Raw genomic sequence first — 16,715 nt, forward strand, 5'->3', positions numbered from 1 at the left:
ATCATACAATATTGCTGTTACTGTGTCCAAAGTTCTCCTGGTTCTGCTCACTTCACTTTGCATCTCTTCATACAATTGGATAGCTCCAGTTTACAGGAAGTTGTTTTCTTGACCTCAAGCCTATTTTTGTGTGTGTGTGTGTGTGTGTGTGTGTGTGTGTGTGTGTGTTTGTCTGTTTGTGTGCATGTTTGCTACTTCTCCCCATTGATACTGGTTTCTGCTCTCTGGGGCCAAATAGAATAAAAGTTTAATTTTTCTTCCCCGTGACTGGCCTTCAAATATCCAAAGACAACAATTTAGTTCCCTGGACTTTCCTTCTATGCTGAACATCCCCTGTTCATTCAACAGTTCCTCACTTGGTATCCTGGTTGCCTTCTTTGGATGACATTTTCCAAACAACTTTCTTCCTAAAATAAGACGCTCAGAATGGAATGGCATATTCTTGTTGTAATCTGACCGAGGACATACATAATGGGACTATCAATTCCATGTTCCTAGAATATATGGGTAATGAGACACATGAAATTTGCCAACTTTGCCACTTAGATAACAGAAAATAATAGCGATATTGCCTTTCCCCTAACCCCAGCAACATCCTAACTCTTTGTAATTGTAATCAAAAGATAGTCAATGGCTGGAAAGTTTGTCAGGATATATGTAAGTGTGTATGTGTATGTATGTATATACTTTCAATGTATATGTATATATGTATACACACATAGATATGTGCACAGACATACACATATATCATATTGGTAAAGTGAAAAACGCGTAATCATTAAAGTTTGCAAAGCATCGCATACATTGTCACTTATAGTCCTCCTAAAAGGGGAGCGCTATTGAAAGTCCCAATTTATGGAAGAACAAGAGGCTTAGAGAATTAAAATGACTTGTCTTACCTAAGTATCTGAGGCAGGATTTGAACCTTAGCATAGACATTCCTCTCCAAGCAGGCATTCTTCCACAGTTACAGCTATTTTCCAAAATATCTGAGTTATACTATACTCAGGTGTGGTAGAGTGGAGAGAGTGTTGAACTTACATTTAGGCGGAACCTGGCTTTGAAGCTCAAACCTTCACGTTTACCAGTTTTGTGACCTTGAGTAAAATACCTAACCTTTCTGAGTCTGTTGCTTCATCTACAAAATGAGAAAGGTTATTTTTGCAATATCTAGCTCACAAAATTTGTGTGAGGAAAATAAAATGCAAAGATTAGGCATTATATAAATGTGATTTATTTATTATTTCTATGTTACCTGTTTTTGCCTCCTGTCCACTTTTATAGTTTTTCAGTCATGTCTGACCCTTCATGACCCCATTTGGGATTTTCTTGGCAAAGATACTAGAGTGGTTTGCCATTTCCTTCTCCAGCTCATTTTATAGATGAGGAAACTGAGGCAAATAGACTTGCTCAGTAAGGATCTGAGGCCATATTTGAACTCAGGAAGATGTTTTCCTGACTCCAGGCCCTGTACTATATCCACTGCCCCACCCAACTGCCCTTCCTGTCAATGACTTCCCTTTAAATTATCAACTTGGATCATAGAATACACTATCCTGTTTTCTTCATGTGCCTGAAAGGGCTATCAGAAGTCCTGATATATTTGTAAACACTTGACATCACGATCAGAATATTCCCTACCACATCATAAAAAAATAAAGAAAAAAGAAAGAAAACTTGAAACAAATCTGATGCAGTTACAGGTATCGTCTAGTGGATCCCTTTTGTTTCCTTTCCTCACTTCCAGAATGACTACAACAAAAATAGTGCTTAGAATATTTTTGTTTCTTCTATTCCGCTTCTGCCAACATCTGTGATTCATTGAGATTCTATATATCTCTGCTACTTCTTCCTATATGGAAAGAATGCTCCTGGCTAGGGGAAACACTTCAAATAATGGCTTTGAAATGTAAAGCAGGTCATGAAATGTAATTTCTGGCAGAGGCCTTAGAGATTAGCTAAACCTAACCCTTCATTTTGCAGATAAGGTAACTGCAGCTAGGGGAGGTGACTTGCCCAAGGTCACAAAGGGAGCTAGGGGGAAGAACCCAGGTCTCCAAACTCTTGCTTCAGTGCCTTGTACTTGAGTGTTTGGTTAGTACACTAGATGTATGACTTTGGGAAATTTTGTAACATCTCTAGGCCCTACTCTCCTCATTGGCAGAATGAATGGGTCCAGATTTAATGTTATACAGTTCAACCTTATGAGTATTACAAGTGTTACTATCTCCTTTTCTCATTCTAGTAGAAAATAACATAGTAACTGTTAGAGGTCAATATTAATTCACAGTAAAAGGTGTCCAAATATTTCCGTGTCCAACATTATTTCCATCAGTTATCTTTTGTTATCATAAATTTCCTACAACATTGTTCACTTTTTTGTGTAAAAGCATCACAGGCCATATACAATTCAACTAGATTATCATGGAAAGATAACACAAATTATCAGTTATTAATGCCTGTGCACAAGTTAATTTACAGGATTAAATAATAAAGGATAATTTGAGGGGGAAAAAGATAGTGAGTTAGGGATAGTAGGGGGCACCAAATAGAAATAAGAAAGGACGTGAAAAGACACCTAGGGACTGGGGGAGAAAACTCTAATCCTGCCTCTACGTTTGACCTTGGGTTCATAGAGATGGACCTCAATTTCCATATCTGTAAAATGATCTCATTGGACTATACAGGCTCAGTGTTCCTTTTCAGCTCTAAATCTAGGATCCTGTGAACCCATGAGGCAAAGAATTTCACCTACCTACCTCAATACTTTTTGCTTCTGCTAGCAAGGTAATAATTGATGTCTTAGTTTCATTGCTTCACTGAAACGTGGATGGTATCTCTCTCCAAGCTCCATTTCCTAGTCAGTAAAGGCTTAGAGACAGGTAGTTTCAGAGCACTAAATACTAGATGGTGATTTGTCAATATTAGTTTTTGCTTTAAATTCATTAGAGAGGGAAAACAAACAAACAACAATAAAACAAAACAAAACAAAACAAAAACAAAAACAAAAACAAAACCTTCCTTTACATTGTCTCTTGACAATGCTCTTTAATGGGAAACAGAATAGGAAAGCTCAATATAGGCCTCACCCTATAGAACACCAAACTTCTGACATCCTTTCCAGACCCAAATCTATTACCCTATAATACTAAAAAGGTAGAAATGGTTCTCAAAGTCTCCCCAACTTTCTGACACCCACTAGAATCTGGACTTTGCTTTCATATACTACTTTCACGCCTAGACCATAACGAGACTGAATGGAACTTTTCCTAATTCAGAATTAAAGAAATAAAAAAAAAACTCGATCAATTACTTAACTTTTCATTATGGCATAGAGATGTCCTTGGATTGTCAAAGCTTATACTAATGGAACACAACCTCTGGAAAGACTAAGGAAGTGAAGTTTTCAGATATGACTCAGGGAGAGCCGAAATTGACTAATGTTCAGAGAAGATTAGCACTAAGTCAACAATTAGCGCAACAACTCTCAAAAAAATTCATCAAAGGGTCATAATCTGTATTAGTGGAAGGAAGAAATTACAAATCTTCAGAACAATGAAGTAATCAGACAGGTTACAGAAGAGAGGGAAACCTGAACTCCAACCCTAACCTAATTCCATGTCTAACCCTCATTTCAAGTGTGAATTCATTCACAACAATATGTTCATTCTCAACTTTTCAGGAATCACCTATAATATACATCAATGACACTTCGGGATGATTTATATGTGGGCTTCTCACAGACTCCCCCCCCCTTTTCTGTTACAGCATAGGTGGAGAAGTTGGGCGAGGACACGAAGGAAGTTATGTGGGCAAACATTTCCGAATGGGATTTATGACCATGCCTGCTCCTCAGGACAGACTTCCTCATCCTTGTTCGAGTGGCTTTTCCGTGAGGTCCCAGTCTCTTCACTCAGTGGGGGGTACGGATGATGACAGCAGCTGTGGCTCTCGGAGACAGCCTCCACCAAAGCCAAAGCGGGACCCCAGTACAAAACTGAGCACTTCATCAGAGACCGTCAACGCCACAGCAACGGGTAAAAGCGTGAGACTCCCCGAGAGGACAGAAGGTAAATCACGTGGTTCCTACTTAAACTAGAAATTTATTTCAGACGAAACAATAAGGTCAGCAAATTAACGAACAGCTGTTTTCCTCAATTGTGCACAATATTCCAAATGTAATTAGGCTTCATGGTCCCGTAATCATGCCTGAATTGCAGGCAGTTCTTTGAAAAACAATGAATTAAGGTAGAATGTTATCTCTTTTTGGATTAACTTATACTCATGTGCTAGCCATCATTGTTGAGAAATAAGTTTTATTTAGATGAATTTTCCAAATGGGGATGATTGCTTTTTTAAGCCTCTATGTTATTGCTGTTGTTTTAATATAAAATAAATGTGTGTATATGCATTTGTGAAGGTTTATTTCTAATTTTCTTTCTATATTTTGCAGAATATATCAATAATAACAACCTTGTCTTTTCACATTTATTTATTTTTAATTTATGGTATTAAGCATTTCCATAACATAGTATTACTAAAAAAAAGAGAATTGAGCATGAAACTGCAAGTCTATTATGTACAACTTGCTATTCATTTCTCTCTCTTTTTTTTGTTTCTTCCCTTCCCCTCCCCATCCTAGAGATGGCTACCATGAGACACAAATAGGTATATATGTAAAATTATTCTATATATACTTCTATCTATCAGTTCTTTCTCTGGATGCAGATAGCACCTTTCTTCATATGTCCTTTATAGTTAATTTGGATATTTATAATAGTCAAAATAACTTATTCACTCAAAGTTGTTCTTAAAACAAGATTGCTGTTGCTGTATACAATATTCTATTGGTTCTGCTTATTTCATTCTTCATTATTTCATTCAAGTCTTTCCATGTTTTTCTGAGCTCATTTAGCTCATCATTTCTTATAGCACAGTAGTATTCCACCACAAATAACAACTTTGTCTTGCAAAATTGGAATCATCCTTTAGATGAACATTTTTTTCCATTTAGTAAGAGCAGATCCTGAGGTTAAATAAAGTTTTTCCCCCTTACACTGTATGACCTTAGATAGGTATACTTTTGTAAGTTCATGTTCTTGTTTTCCTATTTCTCTCCTTTATCATCCCATATAAGCAGGCCAGTGGCTTTCATTCACTTAGGAGCTTTGGATCAGGTTTAGAGCTGACTTTGAAGGTCATCTGGCTCAACTCTCTCATTTTACTGCTCAGGGACTGAGGCACAGAGAGGTTAGGCAATTTTTCTAAGGTCTCTCTAATATTAAATAGCAGTCCTGAGATTTGAATCCAGGTCCCTTGCTTTCAGTTTCAGTACTTTTCTTTCCTCTGTATTTGCACATCTGCCTGCTGATAATAGCAACCCCCACCCCCACTTCTAACTTGCTACTTCTCATCATCATAGGCTAGCAAACTAGATTTGTAAGTTTATTAGACTCTCATGCAAAATGAGATCACTGGTTTGAGTCACTACTCTGAGTGAGATGTTATGGGCCTCATCTATGAAGTTCAATTCTATTCACTATGTGTTTATTATATTTATCTATTCACTATATATTTATTACCTTGTGCCAGGGGATAGGTGGTACAGTGGATAGACTGCTAGTTCTGGAGTCAGGAAGACTCATCTTCCTGAATTTAAATCTGGCCTCAGACCCTTACTGGGCAAGACACTTAACCCTGTTTGCCTCAGTTTCTTCATCAATAAAATGAGCTGGAGAAGGAAATGGCAAACCACTCCAGTATCTTTTCCAAGAAAACCCCAAATGGGGTCAGGAAGAATCAGACATGACTTAACTGACTGACTGAAGGTAAGGGCTATGGAGTCAAAACTAAAGTCTCTATATTCAAGGAGTTTCCATTCCCTTGGGAGCACAGAATTTATATCATCAAGTATATATATACAAGATACTTTGTAAATGGAGAGAAAACTAATGATGAGAAAAAATAAAGAAGTCAGGAAACATTGGCTTTTTGACAACTTTTCTCATGGTGGTTTGAGGCCATTTTTCATTTACTTCCATGTTTATAGTTATGCACTTGATACTTTATATTGCTAGTAGCTAGATTAGTATAAGTAGAGCTTTAGAGACACTGTTATGCCCATAGATCTGTTAAAAAAAAAAAGGAAGAGGAGATAAAATGCAGGAAAAAAATCCACCTCTTACTATATCAGTTTTTTTTGGATTATAAATATTATAAAATTGTAATTTATAAAATTATTTAAATTTAAAAAATATGAATTTATATCTATCTATATCTATATATCTCTATCTATCTCTATCTCTATAGCTCTATATCTATATCTATCTATATTTATCTATCTATCTATCTATCTATCTATATAGATATCTCTATCTATCTATATATAGATACCTATATCTATCTATCTATCAATATAGATATTTTAGTAAGTTATCATATATAGATATATATCTATATAGATATATATATATCTATATAGATATATATCTATATAGATATATATATATCTATATAGATAGATATAGATAGATCTATACATATCTATCTATCTATATCTATCTATCTATCTATCTTTCTATCTTTCTATCTATCTATATATAATATATATATATAATTATCTATCTATCTATCTATATCTATATCTATATCTATATCTATATCTATATCTATATATATATATGAGGATTTACTAAAATGAAAGGGGCAGCTAGGTGGCACAGTGGATAGAGTGCCAGACCTTAAATCAGGAAGACCTGAGTTAAAAATCTGGCCTCAGACACTTACTAGCTGTGCGACTCTGGGTGAGTACTTAACACTGTTTGCCTCACTTTCCTCATCTATAAAATGAACTGGTGAACGAAATGGCACACCACTCCAGTATCTTTGCCAAGAAAATCCCAAATGGAGTCATGAAAAGTCAGACATGATCGGACAACAACAAAATAAAATAAAAATCTAAAGGAGTTTAACATTTTTAAGAAACCCTAGTAATTGATGTTCAGCAAATTATAATGTAAAGAATTACAATTATTGACCTAGGGAAGAAATATTTTAGGGGATAGTTTAAGAATAATCTTAAAAATCATCCTGAATACATTCTATCTGTGATGTTTTAGGTGTATAACTTCCTGAAGGAAGTAGGCAATACAGAACATATCTATAAGGGTCACTTTTACTTCCAGGATTCAAAGGTTCAAAATGGCTGTCCAGTAATGAAACATCAATCTCTGTTCTCTCTGAGATCAAACTAGAAGAATGACTTCAAGACATTGCAGAAAAAAAGAAGACTTCAATCAGATTCAAAAGAAAACTTAATGAATAGCAAGGGTTACTAAATACTAGAGCATAGTAGGAATCCCATTTCCAAAAGTCCTTGCCAAAGGTAGCTAGAGAAAATTCATCATCAATGACTTAGAGGCAAGCTGACCTTTCGATCCAGAGCAGCTCTAGGTTGATGAAGAGATGCTTCTCATTGTCTCAGAGGAGAGATTCTTCTTTTCCCACTGCTTTTTAGCTAGAAGAGGTAAAATCTCAATGATCTATAAATAGAAAACCACCTACTTCTGCCATTTGTTGAGTTGAGTTCCAAGGTTTTCAATATGACAGAGGTATACATGTCAATTTTTGCTAAATTCAACACTCATTTATTAAATCCCTACTATGTGAAAGTCAAGTGCTAAGCGCTTGATGAATGGATGGAGTTGAATATGTGATTAAGCATGGCTACTGAATCTGATAAAATCAATTTTGATTTAAAAAATAATTTTAAATACTATTAGGCAGGAGGTGCAGGATCTTCCATGTTGAGAAATTGTAGGAAATAAGTGCTTGAGTGTGTGTGTTTGCAGATGTTGGTGACTTTATATCACAGTCTCTGAATGAAATAAACCCCCTAAAATTCATTCTTCTTTAGGTTATCTGTTTCACTGTTTCATCAATTCCTTCTTCCCACTTCTACCCACTTCAGATAATAAGGGGTTGACTAGAATGGGTGACTTCAACATATGTTTTTTTTTCACAATATTTCTACTTATCAAACTTATCAAAGCTTTTAAATGAGATTTATAAATCTTAGCTCTACTCTTCTTCCTATTTAAATGACAAAAAAATCAAAATATTGATTTGGCGACATTAGAGTAATTTCCATGGTAACAAGCTGGCTATAAATATGGGATTATGGCTCCCCCTAAAGAGACTTGGGCAAGGTAGCAGAAAGTCTTCATCAATATAAGAAAAAGTTTAATAAGAAAAAGAAAATACAAAAATACAAAGAAAAACTGGTTTTGGATTTGTAATTTTTTTATTGTCGATTTAAAAAATCCTTATCTCAGTGGTACATATAAAATAACTATTAATGCAATGCATGTCTTTTGACTTTACTGTCTTCTTGGCATCCGTCTGTCCTCTTGTTCATTTTCAAGGAGTGGTTCATTTTGAGAGATAAGGTGAGGTGAGTAGAAAGTAAGGTAAGATGGTAACTCTGTCCTCATGACAATACCATGAGGTAAGTAGTTAGGTGTGGATGTGGTCATCGTGGGGAAGATAGGCCTAACAGGCAGTGGTAAGGACTGTCTTCAATAAAGTCTGCCAATGCTATCACTGTCAAACACAAAAGACAATTTGGTTCCCTGTCCACTGTCTCATCACATTAAGGGGAAGGGGGAAAAAAAAGTCTTGCTCTGCTAGTCTGTGAAAAGCCTGTGCTATTTCCTGTTTGTTCCCCAAAATAGCAACTGTATGTACATAAACCACAAGAATGTAGTGTGTGTGTGTGTGTGTGTGTGTGTTCAATTTTCTAATGGAAGCAGTGTGGTAAATTGGTTAGAGAGCCAGGCTTGCCATTAGGCATACTTGGTGTCAAGTCCTCACTCTAACATGTACTTGACTCAGGGGCAAATAATTTAATTTCTCATTTCTCCTGGAGACTTTCTGTTTTGTTTTGTTTTTGTTTCCCCCTTCCTAGCCATTACTCTGGTGTCCCTTTTTATAAGAAGAATTAGAATGGAAGTGCCTTGAGGGCAAGGATTGTCTCACTTTGATTCATTTTCTTTTTATCCACAGAGTACTCAGTATTATGTATAATGGAACATAGAATCTAATAAAGAAATGAAAAAAAGTCTATTGTTTTTTTCACAATAATATTCACTTATATTTACATAACATTTCATTTATAAAGGACTTTCCTCATGACAACACTGTGAGATAAGTAGTTCTAAGGAGTGGATGTGCTCATCCTGGGGAACACAGACCTAATGGGTAATGGTACTTGTCTTCAAGTATTTGGAGAGTATTTGCTGTCATTTAGAATAGACATTAGATTTATTCATCTTAGCTGCAGAGGAAAAAAAGTAGGAAGAATGGATAGAAGTTATGTGGAGATAGATTCTAGCTCAGCGTAAGGAAAATCTTCCTCACAATCAGGCCTATGTGAAAGAGAAGCAAGGTTTCGCAGAGGTAGCTCATTTCCCTTGATTGGAAGTCCTCATGACCACTTGCTGAGATGGATTTTTATTTAGGTGTGGGTTGGATTGGATTGTTTTGGAAATCTCTCTCCTCTAGCATTTAGATTCTGTGATGCATTGATTCTATGAGTAGTCTTGTCTCTAATTTAAACACTAGCTTTCCACATAATTGCCAAGATGGGGAATCAATAGGCTATGTCTTTCTTTGAAGAAATAATAATAATGATAACGTTGACAGCTGGTATTTACATAGCACTTTAAAATTTGCAAAGTACTTTCCAGATACTATCCTATTTATTATTATAACAACCTTGGGAGATTGATGCTATTATCTTCATTTTTATAGATGTGAAAATTATGGCAGACAGAGGTTAAAATGACTTGCCTGGGATCACTCAGCTAGTAAATATTTGAAGTTAGATTTGAACTCGGGTTTTCCTAACTCCAGTTCCAGTGGCACAATGGGTAGAGCACCTAGCAGCCTAGTAAAAACAGTAACTGACAATAGTTGGGTCTTGATCACTAACCACCCATGAAAAGCTTTAACTTTTGCAATGCTGACAACCAGGAGTTAGTTTGAAAACAATTTAGAACCTTCCATAGGATGTTATCTCATTGAGAGTTGTTAGCAAACCTCTTCTTTATCCATATCAGAGTAATCATTAAAAGGAATCATATTTGCAGAAACAAGGGATGCTCAGTTTGAGAACTATATTATTTCCTGCCATGAATTCAGTTGCTTTCCCCTCTAATAGTATGCCTTGCCACAAGAGAAGCCTTTCAACACATTTTATTAGTCTGGTCTTTCCCCCAACCCTCCCCGAAAGAGAATGTATTGCTCTTTGCTGTTGTGGCTTCACACTTTAGAGATGAATGAATCTGATTTTCCGCTCGTGGAAAGCTGCAGTGAATCACTCTATGGGCTTTGGAGGAGTGAGGTTTTGAAGCTTGGCCTTGTGCATTCTCTCGTGCCACTTGATTGTTCCCCAGTTCACAGAGTCAGGTCCCTAAACAGTGAGATGGGGACACTCATGATGATCTAACCTTTCTTTTGCATTTGATTTCAAGGTATCTGACCTCAAGGAGGCTTCCACCTTGTTTCCTACAACTCTGCAACATGGAAGTCTTCATCTCCTGTCTAACACTTTTTAAAATGGCACTTTAAAATCAACACTGATAGATTTGATTTGGTTGCCTTGACTTTCAAGCTACATGAGACATTAAAAATAGTGTAGTCCACCCTATCCCCCCATTTTACAGATAATAAAACTAAGGCTCAGTGAAGGGAAGCCCTTGGCCAAAGGTCACACAAGTGGTAAACAGCAGTGAAAGGATTTGTAGTGGTCTTCCAAATCCAGTTTTCTTTTCACCTCACGGGGTGTTTGATCAAGAGTTAAGCCCAATTTAAACAGAGAATTGTGGAAGAATTTCTTAGGAAAGAGATTGGAGCTTTCTTTGTCTTTTAGTTTTCCCATTTCAAGACAAGGGATAGAAGTGACAAGGATAGTAATAATGGCATTCCAAAGTGATGGAACAGGAGCATTGGAATAAATGAGGTTGGGATTCCAGAGGGGTGTTGCCTCTATCATATAAGTTGTAATTTCCTAACTTTACTTCAGGAAATAATTCCCATTTAGGAGGCCTTGGAGAAAGGCTCGGTACTTTATGATAATTATAGTGGAGCATACTGTATCTCTAAATACCACCTTTTTCCACCTGGTTGTATACAGGTCTTGATACCCAATGGCCTTTCTATAATCCTAGAGGCTCTGTTTAATACCGATCATGGTATTCTGTGGTGTCCTCCCAACAACTGCCCAAAGACTTTATGGAGTTGGGTATCTGCTCAGGGTGATAAAGAAATCACGTCTCAACATGTGCAGTTTGTGCAGGGGAAGGTGTTATGAGGTTTTTTTTCCCCCCTTTTACTGAGTTACCACAAAGAGACAAGTTCACATTCCAGGATCTATTTGTCTTTATTATGTCACAGAGTCAGAAGCAACTAGGTGTCATTGTTTAAAAAATGTATTAAATTAGTAATAGTCTTTATAACAATAAAGACAGTGACCATTTCTATAGGATTTGAAGGTTTACAAGCACTTTTTAAACAAAAGGACCTTTGAGATGATGGCACAAGCATTTTAAGCCTCCATTTTACAGATAAAAAACCAAGGACCAGAAATATTAATTTGTTCATGTTAATACAGTAAATCTTAGAGACAGAATCTCCTAAATCCTAGTCCGGTACTCTTTCAACAACATAATGTAATTATATTTTTCCTCTTCTTGGCTTGCACCACGGCCCATGAATTATTACAGCTTATAAAACAAATGTAAAGAAAAATGTATGTGATGAGTGTTACTTGACTTATGAATAAATGAATGGATAAAAGAAAAATATTAAATACTCAGAATGTGAAAGCACTGCCAAGGTTGGAGTAAACAGTCCTTGCTCTCACAGAGCTCACATTCTAATAGGAGCAGACAACAAATGCTTAATCTGCAGGGAGGAAGTCGTCCCCAGAGTCAAAGAGACTGCACCTGAGGACAATGATAAACAGAGCAGCCTATCTCTAGGTGAACTTTTACTCTGAGCTTCTTTTATAATATGGGTCATATAATTTTTCTGCATGATTTGGGAGATGAGACTGACATCTGACAAACTTGTGCCTATGTCGTTTTGCTTATATCTTGTTATATTTCTTCCTTTGCTTTGCATTTCAGATTCTTAATGGGCATATGCATAATTAAGAGTGAAAAATAAAGAGTTTTTGGAAAAAATGATCAGGTGTATTTGGAATCTGGTAGTTTATCTACATGTTATTAATAAAGGGGGAACATGTGATATCCAGAAAAGATTCAAAAAAATCACCTATAAAATGAGAAAAAATTCTCTTTCTGGTCCTTAGCAGAGATAAGATTGTTCCCCGCCCCCCATACTCATACGTTGCCTATACTCTAATTCTTCTTTCTATGTAATACATTCACATAAGCTGTAAGCTTTTTATATGAAAGGACTTTTCCCCCTCTTTTTATTCATATACTCCAATGCCTAGTGGAGTGCCTGGAACATAGTAGGTACTTGAAAAAATGCTTTTTGGACAGGACTGGTTTAACTTTGACTTTCCTACTACAAGAGCTTTCATTCTTTAAGCATGTCTTTATTTCATTTAGAAAATGTGTTGTACCACCATCATTTAAACCTAAGTGGCTAGATGTCAACATAAATCTTACCTTTAATTGACCTCAGTTAGGCAGGTGCTGATTGAAAAAAAAAAGCAGCTTTGGTTTTATAGCCATATGTCTGTGCTGCCAAGATTCTTACTGGAAAGAAAAAATGCAACATATTTTGTTAAAAAGGTGATGTCAAGCTCCATTATTTACCAATAATCAATACTGGAAAATATAATTTCTAATATTTAATAATAATATAGGAGTATTTTTTTCCTTTAGTAAGCTAAAGGAAACTTGATAAGTAAGACTATAATAGTGACTCACATTTTACAAAGCATTTCACATACCTTATACCATTTTATCCTATCAACAGCCTTGTGAGGAAGGTGCTATACAGATGAGGAAATTAAAATTCAAAAAAAGTTCAGCAGCTTCTCATGGGTCACACAACTAATAAGTGACTCAGACCAGTTTAGACCCAGTACTTCCTGACTCTAGGGCTAACAGTCTATTCAATAAGCAGAAATGCCTTCAATCTGGATGGTCACTTGACTGGAGCAATATGAATACAGATTAATTCTTGGATAAGTATAATTAGTTTACTTTTATTTAATATGGCATACTGAAGATTTTGCTATATACTCATTCTTAAATAAAGTAAAAAATTCAACAAATATCCCATAAGGAAATGGTCATTTTCATTAAAATTGTGTACTTTGAGATCCATAAAAGGTATTTTTCTAGTTTTGTATAGCAATAGCCTCTGTCTTATTGCAGGTATAATCTTTATCATAATAATTTATAATATATAATATTTTACAGAAACCTCTTTCATAATAATTTATAATGTACAATATAATAATTTACATTTTATAGCAATTTATAATCTTTAGTAAACTAAAGGACCAGCCTTTACTTCATTAATAAAGGAATATATAGACACACACACACAGTGGTCAGTGAAATTAAAGTCAAATCTGTCACTATTAGCCCATGCTCCTAATTTTAAGTTGTCTGTTACCAATGTATGACCTGTGCATGTGTGGCTAGCATGAATTCCTCCTTGGAGTACTTAATAAACCTCTCAGATGAATTCCCTAAACTAACTGGAGATTCCTTCCAAACTCTCTTCTCCCTACCCTCCCCAGCAATCTTCAATTAGTCACTCTGCATGCAAACCTGCTCCCATTATTTATCTTTTAATCTTATTGTCTGACTTCACTAAGTAGTCTCTGGAAATTTTCCTATCTAAAATTCTTAAAAGGAAGATGGGTGGGACTATTGGTTATTGTTGTGAAGAAGATGATGATGTCATCATGAGGGGAAAATCAGTTCCTCTCTATAACTGCTGTCTCAACTGATATAGAATTACATACTTTATGTCATATAATACAAATGTCATATTATATTATATATAGACATTCTATTTCATATGTAAACCTCAATCTGAGGGGTAATAGAACTGTAGATATACTCTTCCTTTTGAGTTTCACAACAAGACAATTATGTAAGAGATTCAGTGTAAAAGATGTTATCTAAGTAATATATGACTAAATTTGGAGATAGGCTGATTTCATGAAGACAGCAAATAACAGTGGACAGCCTGCAAACTCCACTGGCATTTTATCAAGAACTCAAGAAAGCATGCAAGCTTGCTGGGTGAACTCCTCATTGGAAACTTCTGGGAGGACATGAAGAGTCTCACAGGGTGAATAGTTATAAATGTGCTTCCCTGTGCATCACTGGAAGGAATGCTCAACTCAGTGAGATAACAGATTTCTTGGAGTATGGTTTGCTTTTCTCTTTTGTGTGAGGATTTAAATTTTAAGCATAGAATCAAAGAATACACAAGTAGAGGGATGAATTTGAATCACCTCAATTCAGTCCAATTTTTAAAAATACCTACTATGTGCAAGGCACTGTGTTAGTGATGAGGGGCACAGAGACAACAATGAAATAGCCCTTACCCTCAATGAGCTTATAGTTTACTGGAGAGAAACAATAAGCACATGAAAGTCAGTATACAGTATAACAAAGTAAATACAACTTTTATCTTCAACGAGTAGAAAAGAAGAATATAGCTAGCATAGATATAGATAGATAGACAGATAGATAGATAGACAGACAGATAGATAGATAGATAGATAGATAGATAGATCTTACTGTGAGGTTTGTTAAGTGCTTTATAAATGTCATCTCATTTTATCATCAGAATAACCCTAGAAGGCAGATGTTATTATTATGACCATTTTAGAGATGAAAAAACTGAGAGAAATTAAATGACTTTCCCAGGAGTATACAGCCAGTGTCTGTGGAAAGATTTGAATTTCAGTCTTCCTGATGCCAAGTCCATCCAACTATAAAACTAGTTCTTTTAAGTCATTTTCCACAACTTATTTTTTTTCTGTCTATATTGACATGTTTTCAGGATTTTTTCTCCACCTTTGGGCTTTGATGACATTGAAGTAACTTTTCCTTGTAAAGTTGACTTTCTACTTGAGGCAATGAATAAAGTTGAATAACACCAAGATTTCGGGAATGTACTTCATTTTTGTGCAAAGTGGAATGATATCCCTTTAGAATGAATTCTTCCATGAGACATCAGACTGCACACTTTAAATTATGTCTGGGGTCTTTAATTTTCTTGAGTTTCTTGCATGAAATAGAAAATATGCAATATGCCTATGGGCTTCCTTAGTACTCAGGTCATAACTCTATTGAGGTGCTTAAAATTAAAATATCTATGTGGAATGAAACTTAAAACCATCTTCCCTCCCCCTTCCAAGGCCCTTGAGAATCACACTGGTCATTCTGGAGCAAAATCCAGGAATACAAAAAAGATGAGATACAAATTCATATACAATATAAATTTCCCTCTATTATTCCCCCCCCAATACTTCCTCCCCAAAGCAGAGGGAAATCTATTCTAAATTTGCCACTGATTGATGTGCAACTCTAAGTGATTTGCTGTTCTTTGAAATGGGAGATAAAAATTTCCAAGATTAATGGAAGCTGCCACTGGTGTCAACCAAGCAGAAGTCAGACGCTCCAACAATTCTCTGCCTTCTCCTTTATTGGAGATCTGTTTTTACGTGTTTCTCTTTGAGATAGTATCACCAAGAGTATATCTTAGGAAGAGAATCAACCACTATATATAATTTCCAGAGGTATCACCTTAACAGCAGCAGTTGATGGTTCCTAGCTAAGGGCACATTTCTTTTAAAAAAATTAAAAACAAACAAACTTTTTTATTCCCCAAAGCTTGATATTCTTATACACTAAAGAGAAGTTTTACTGCGGTTAAATGTTGATCATGAGTCACATAATTGATCAAAGTTTACTGATCAAAATCCTTAGGGGAACGGCACAGCCTTCCCTTATCTATTTACAAGATCCTTTGATATAAGGGACTCCCTCTTGAAATACAGATCTTTGCCTAATCTGTAACTAACACAAAGTTAAACTGTAGCATTGGAAGTTTAAATGTCCAACCCAGAATGACTCAGTATGTGCTAGAGGCAAGGCTTGAACCCAGGTCTTCTAGACTCTTTTATTCCAGATTCCCTCCAACTTTTGTCTCCAAGTTACCATGTTTTAATGGTTTTAAGTGCCAGGGTTAGTAAGTGGGAGGACTGGTTTTAGAGTCAGAAGACCTGGGTTCAACTCAGATCTATTATTTACTAGCTGCATGACCCTAGACAAGTCATTTGACATCTTAGAACTGGCTTCCTTATTTGTAAAATAGATATGAAAATATCTATCTGTTGTGAAGAAATGATGTTGTTTGTTTTTTTTGTAAACTTTAAAGTGATATAGAAATATAAACTAGTTATGAACATTTAGAGGGGAAAATGTTTGGGGCCAAAGAAATATAGAAAGTGAGGAAAAATGGTGAAGCCACAGCCTCTGTTATATACACTACTACAGTAGTCACATAGTAAATCAATATAGTAGAAAAAGTTTTGTATTTGGAGGAAAAAAGACTGAGGTTTTCATTCTACATCTCATTTTATATTAGACCCTAGCTCCATCATTTGCAAAATGAGAGAGTTGAACTATATGATGTTTAAGGTCCTT

The 16,715-nt window shown here is 35.6% G+C and overlaps 1 protein-coding gene across 1 annotated transcript in view; it reads left to right on the forward strand.

Annotated features, from left to right (window-relative positions):
• The window catches only part of NYAP2 (neuronal tyrosine-phosphorylated phosphoinositide-3-kinase adaptor 2), a 252,409-nt gene that overhangs the window by 144,410 nt on the left and 91,284 nt on the right, over window positions 1–16,715 (forward strand). Inside the window, exon 2 of the mRNA XM_027876137.1 lies at window positions 3,769–4,070. Within this exon, the coding sequence (XP_027731938.1) occupies window positions 3,769–4,070 (302 nt within the window). The remainder of the gene's footprint in view (window positions 1–3,768; window positions 4,071–16,715) is intronic.

Source organism: Vombatus ursinus, unplaced genomic scaffold (assembly GCF_900497805.2).
Source record: "Vombatus ursinus unplaced genomic scaffold, bare-nosed wombat genome assembly UNPS02014810.1, whole genome shotgun sequence".
NCBI classification, from domain to species: Eukaryota; Metazoa; Chordata; class Mammalia; order Diprotodontia; family Vombatidae; genus Vombatus; species Vombatus ursinus.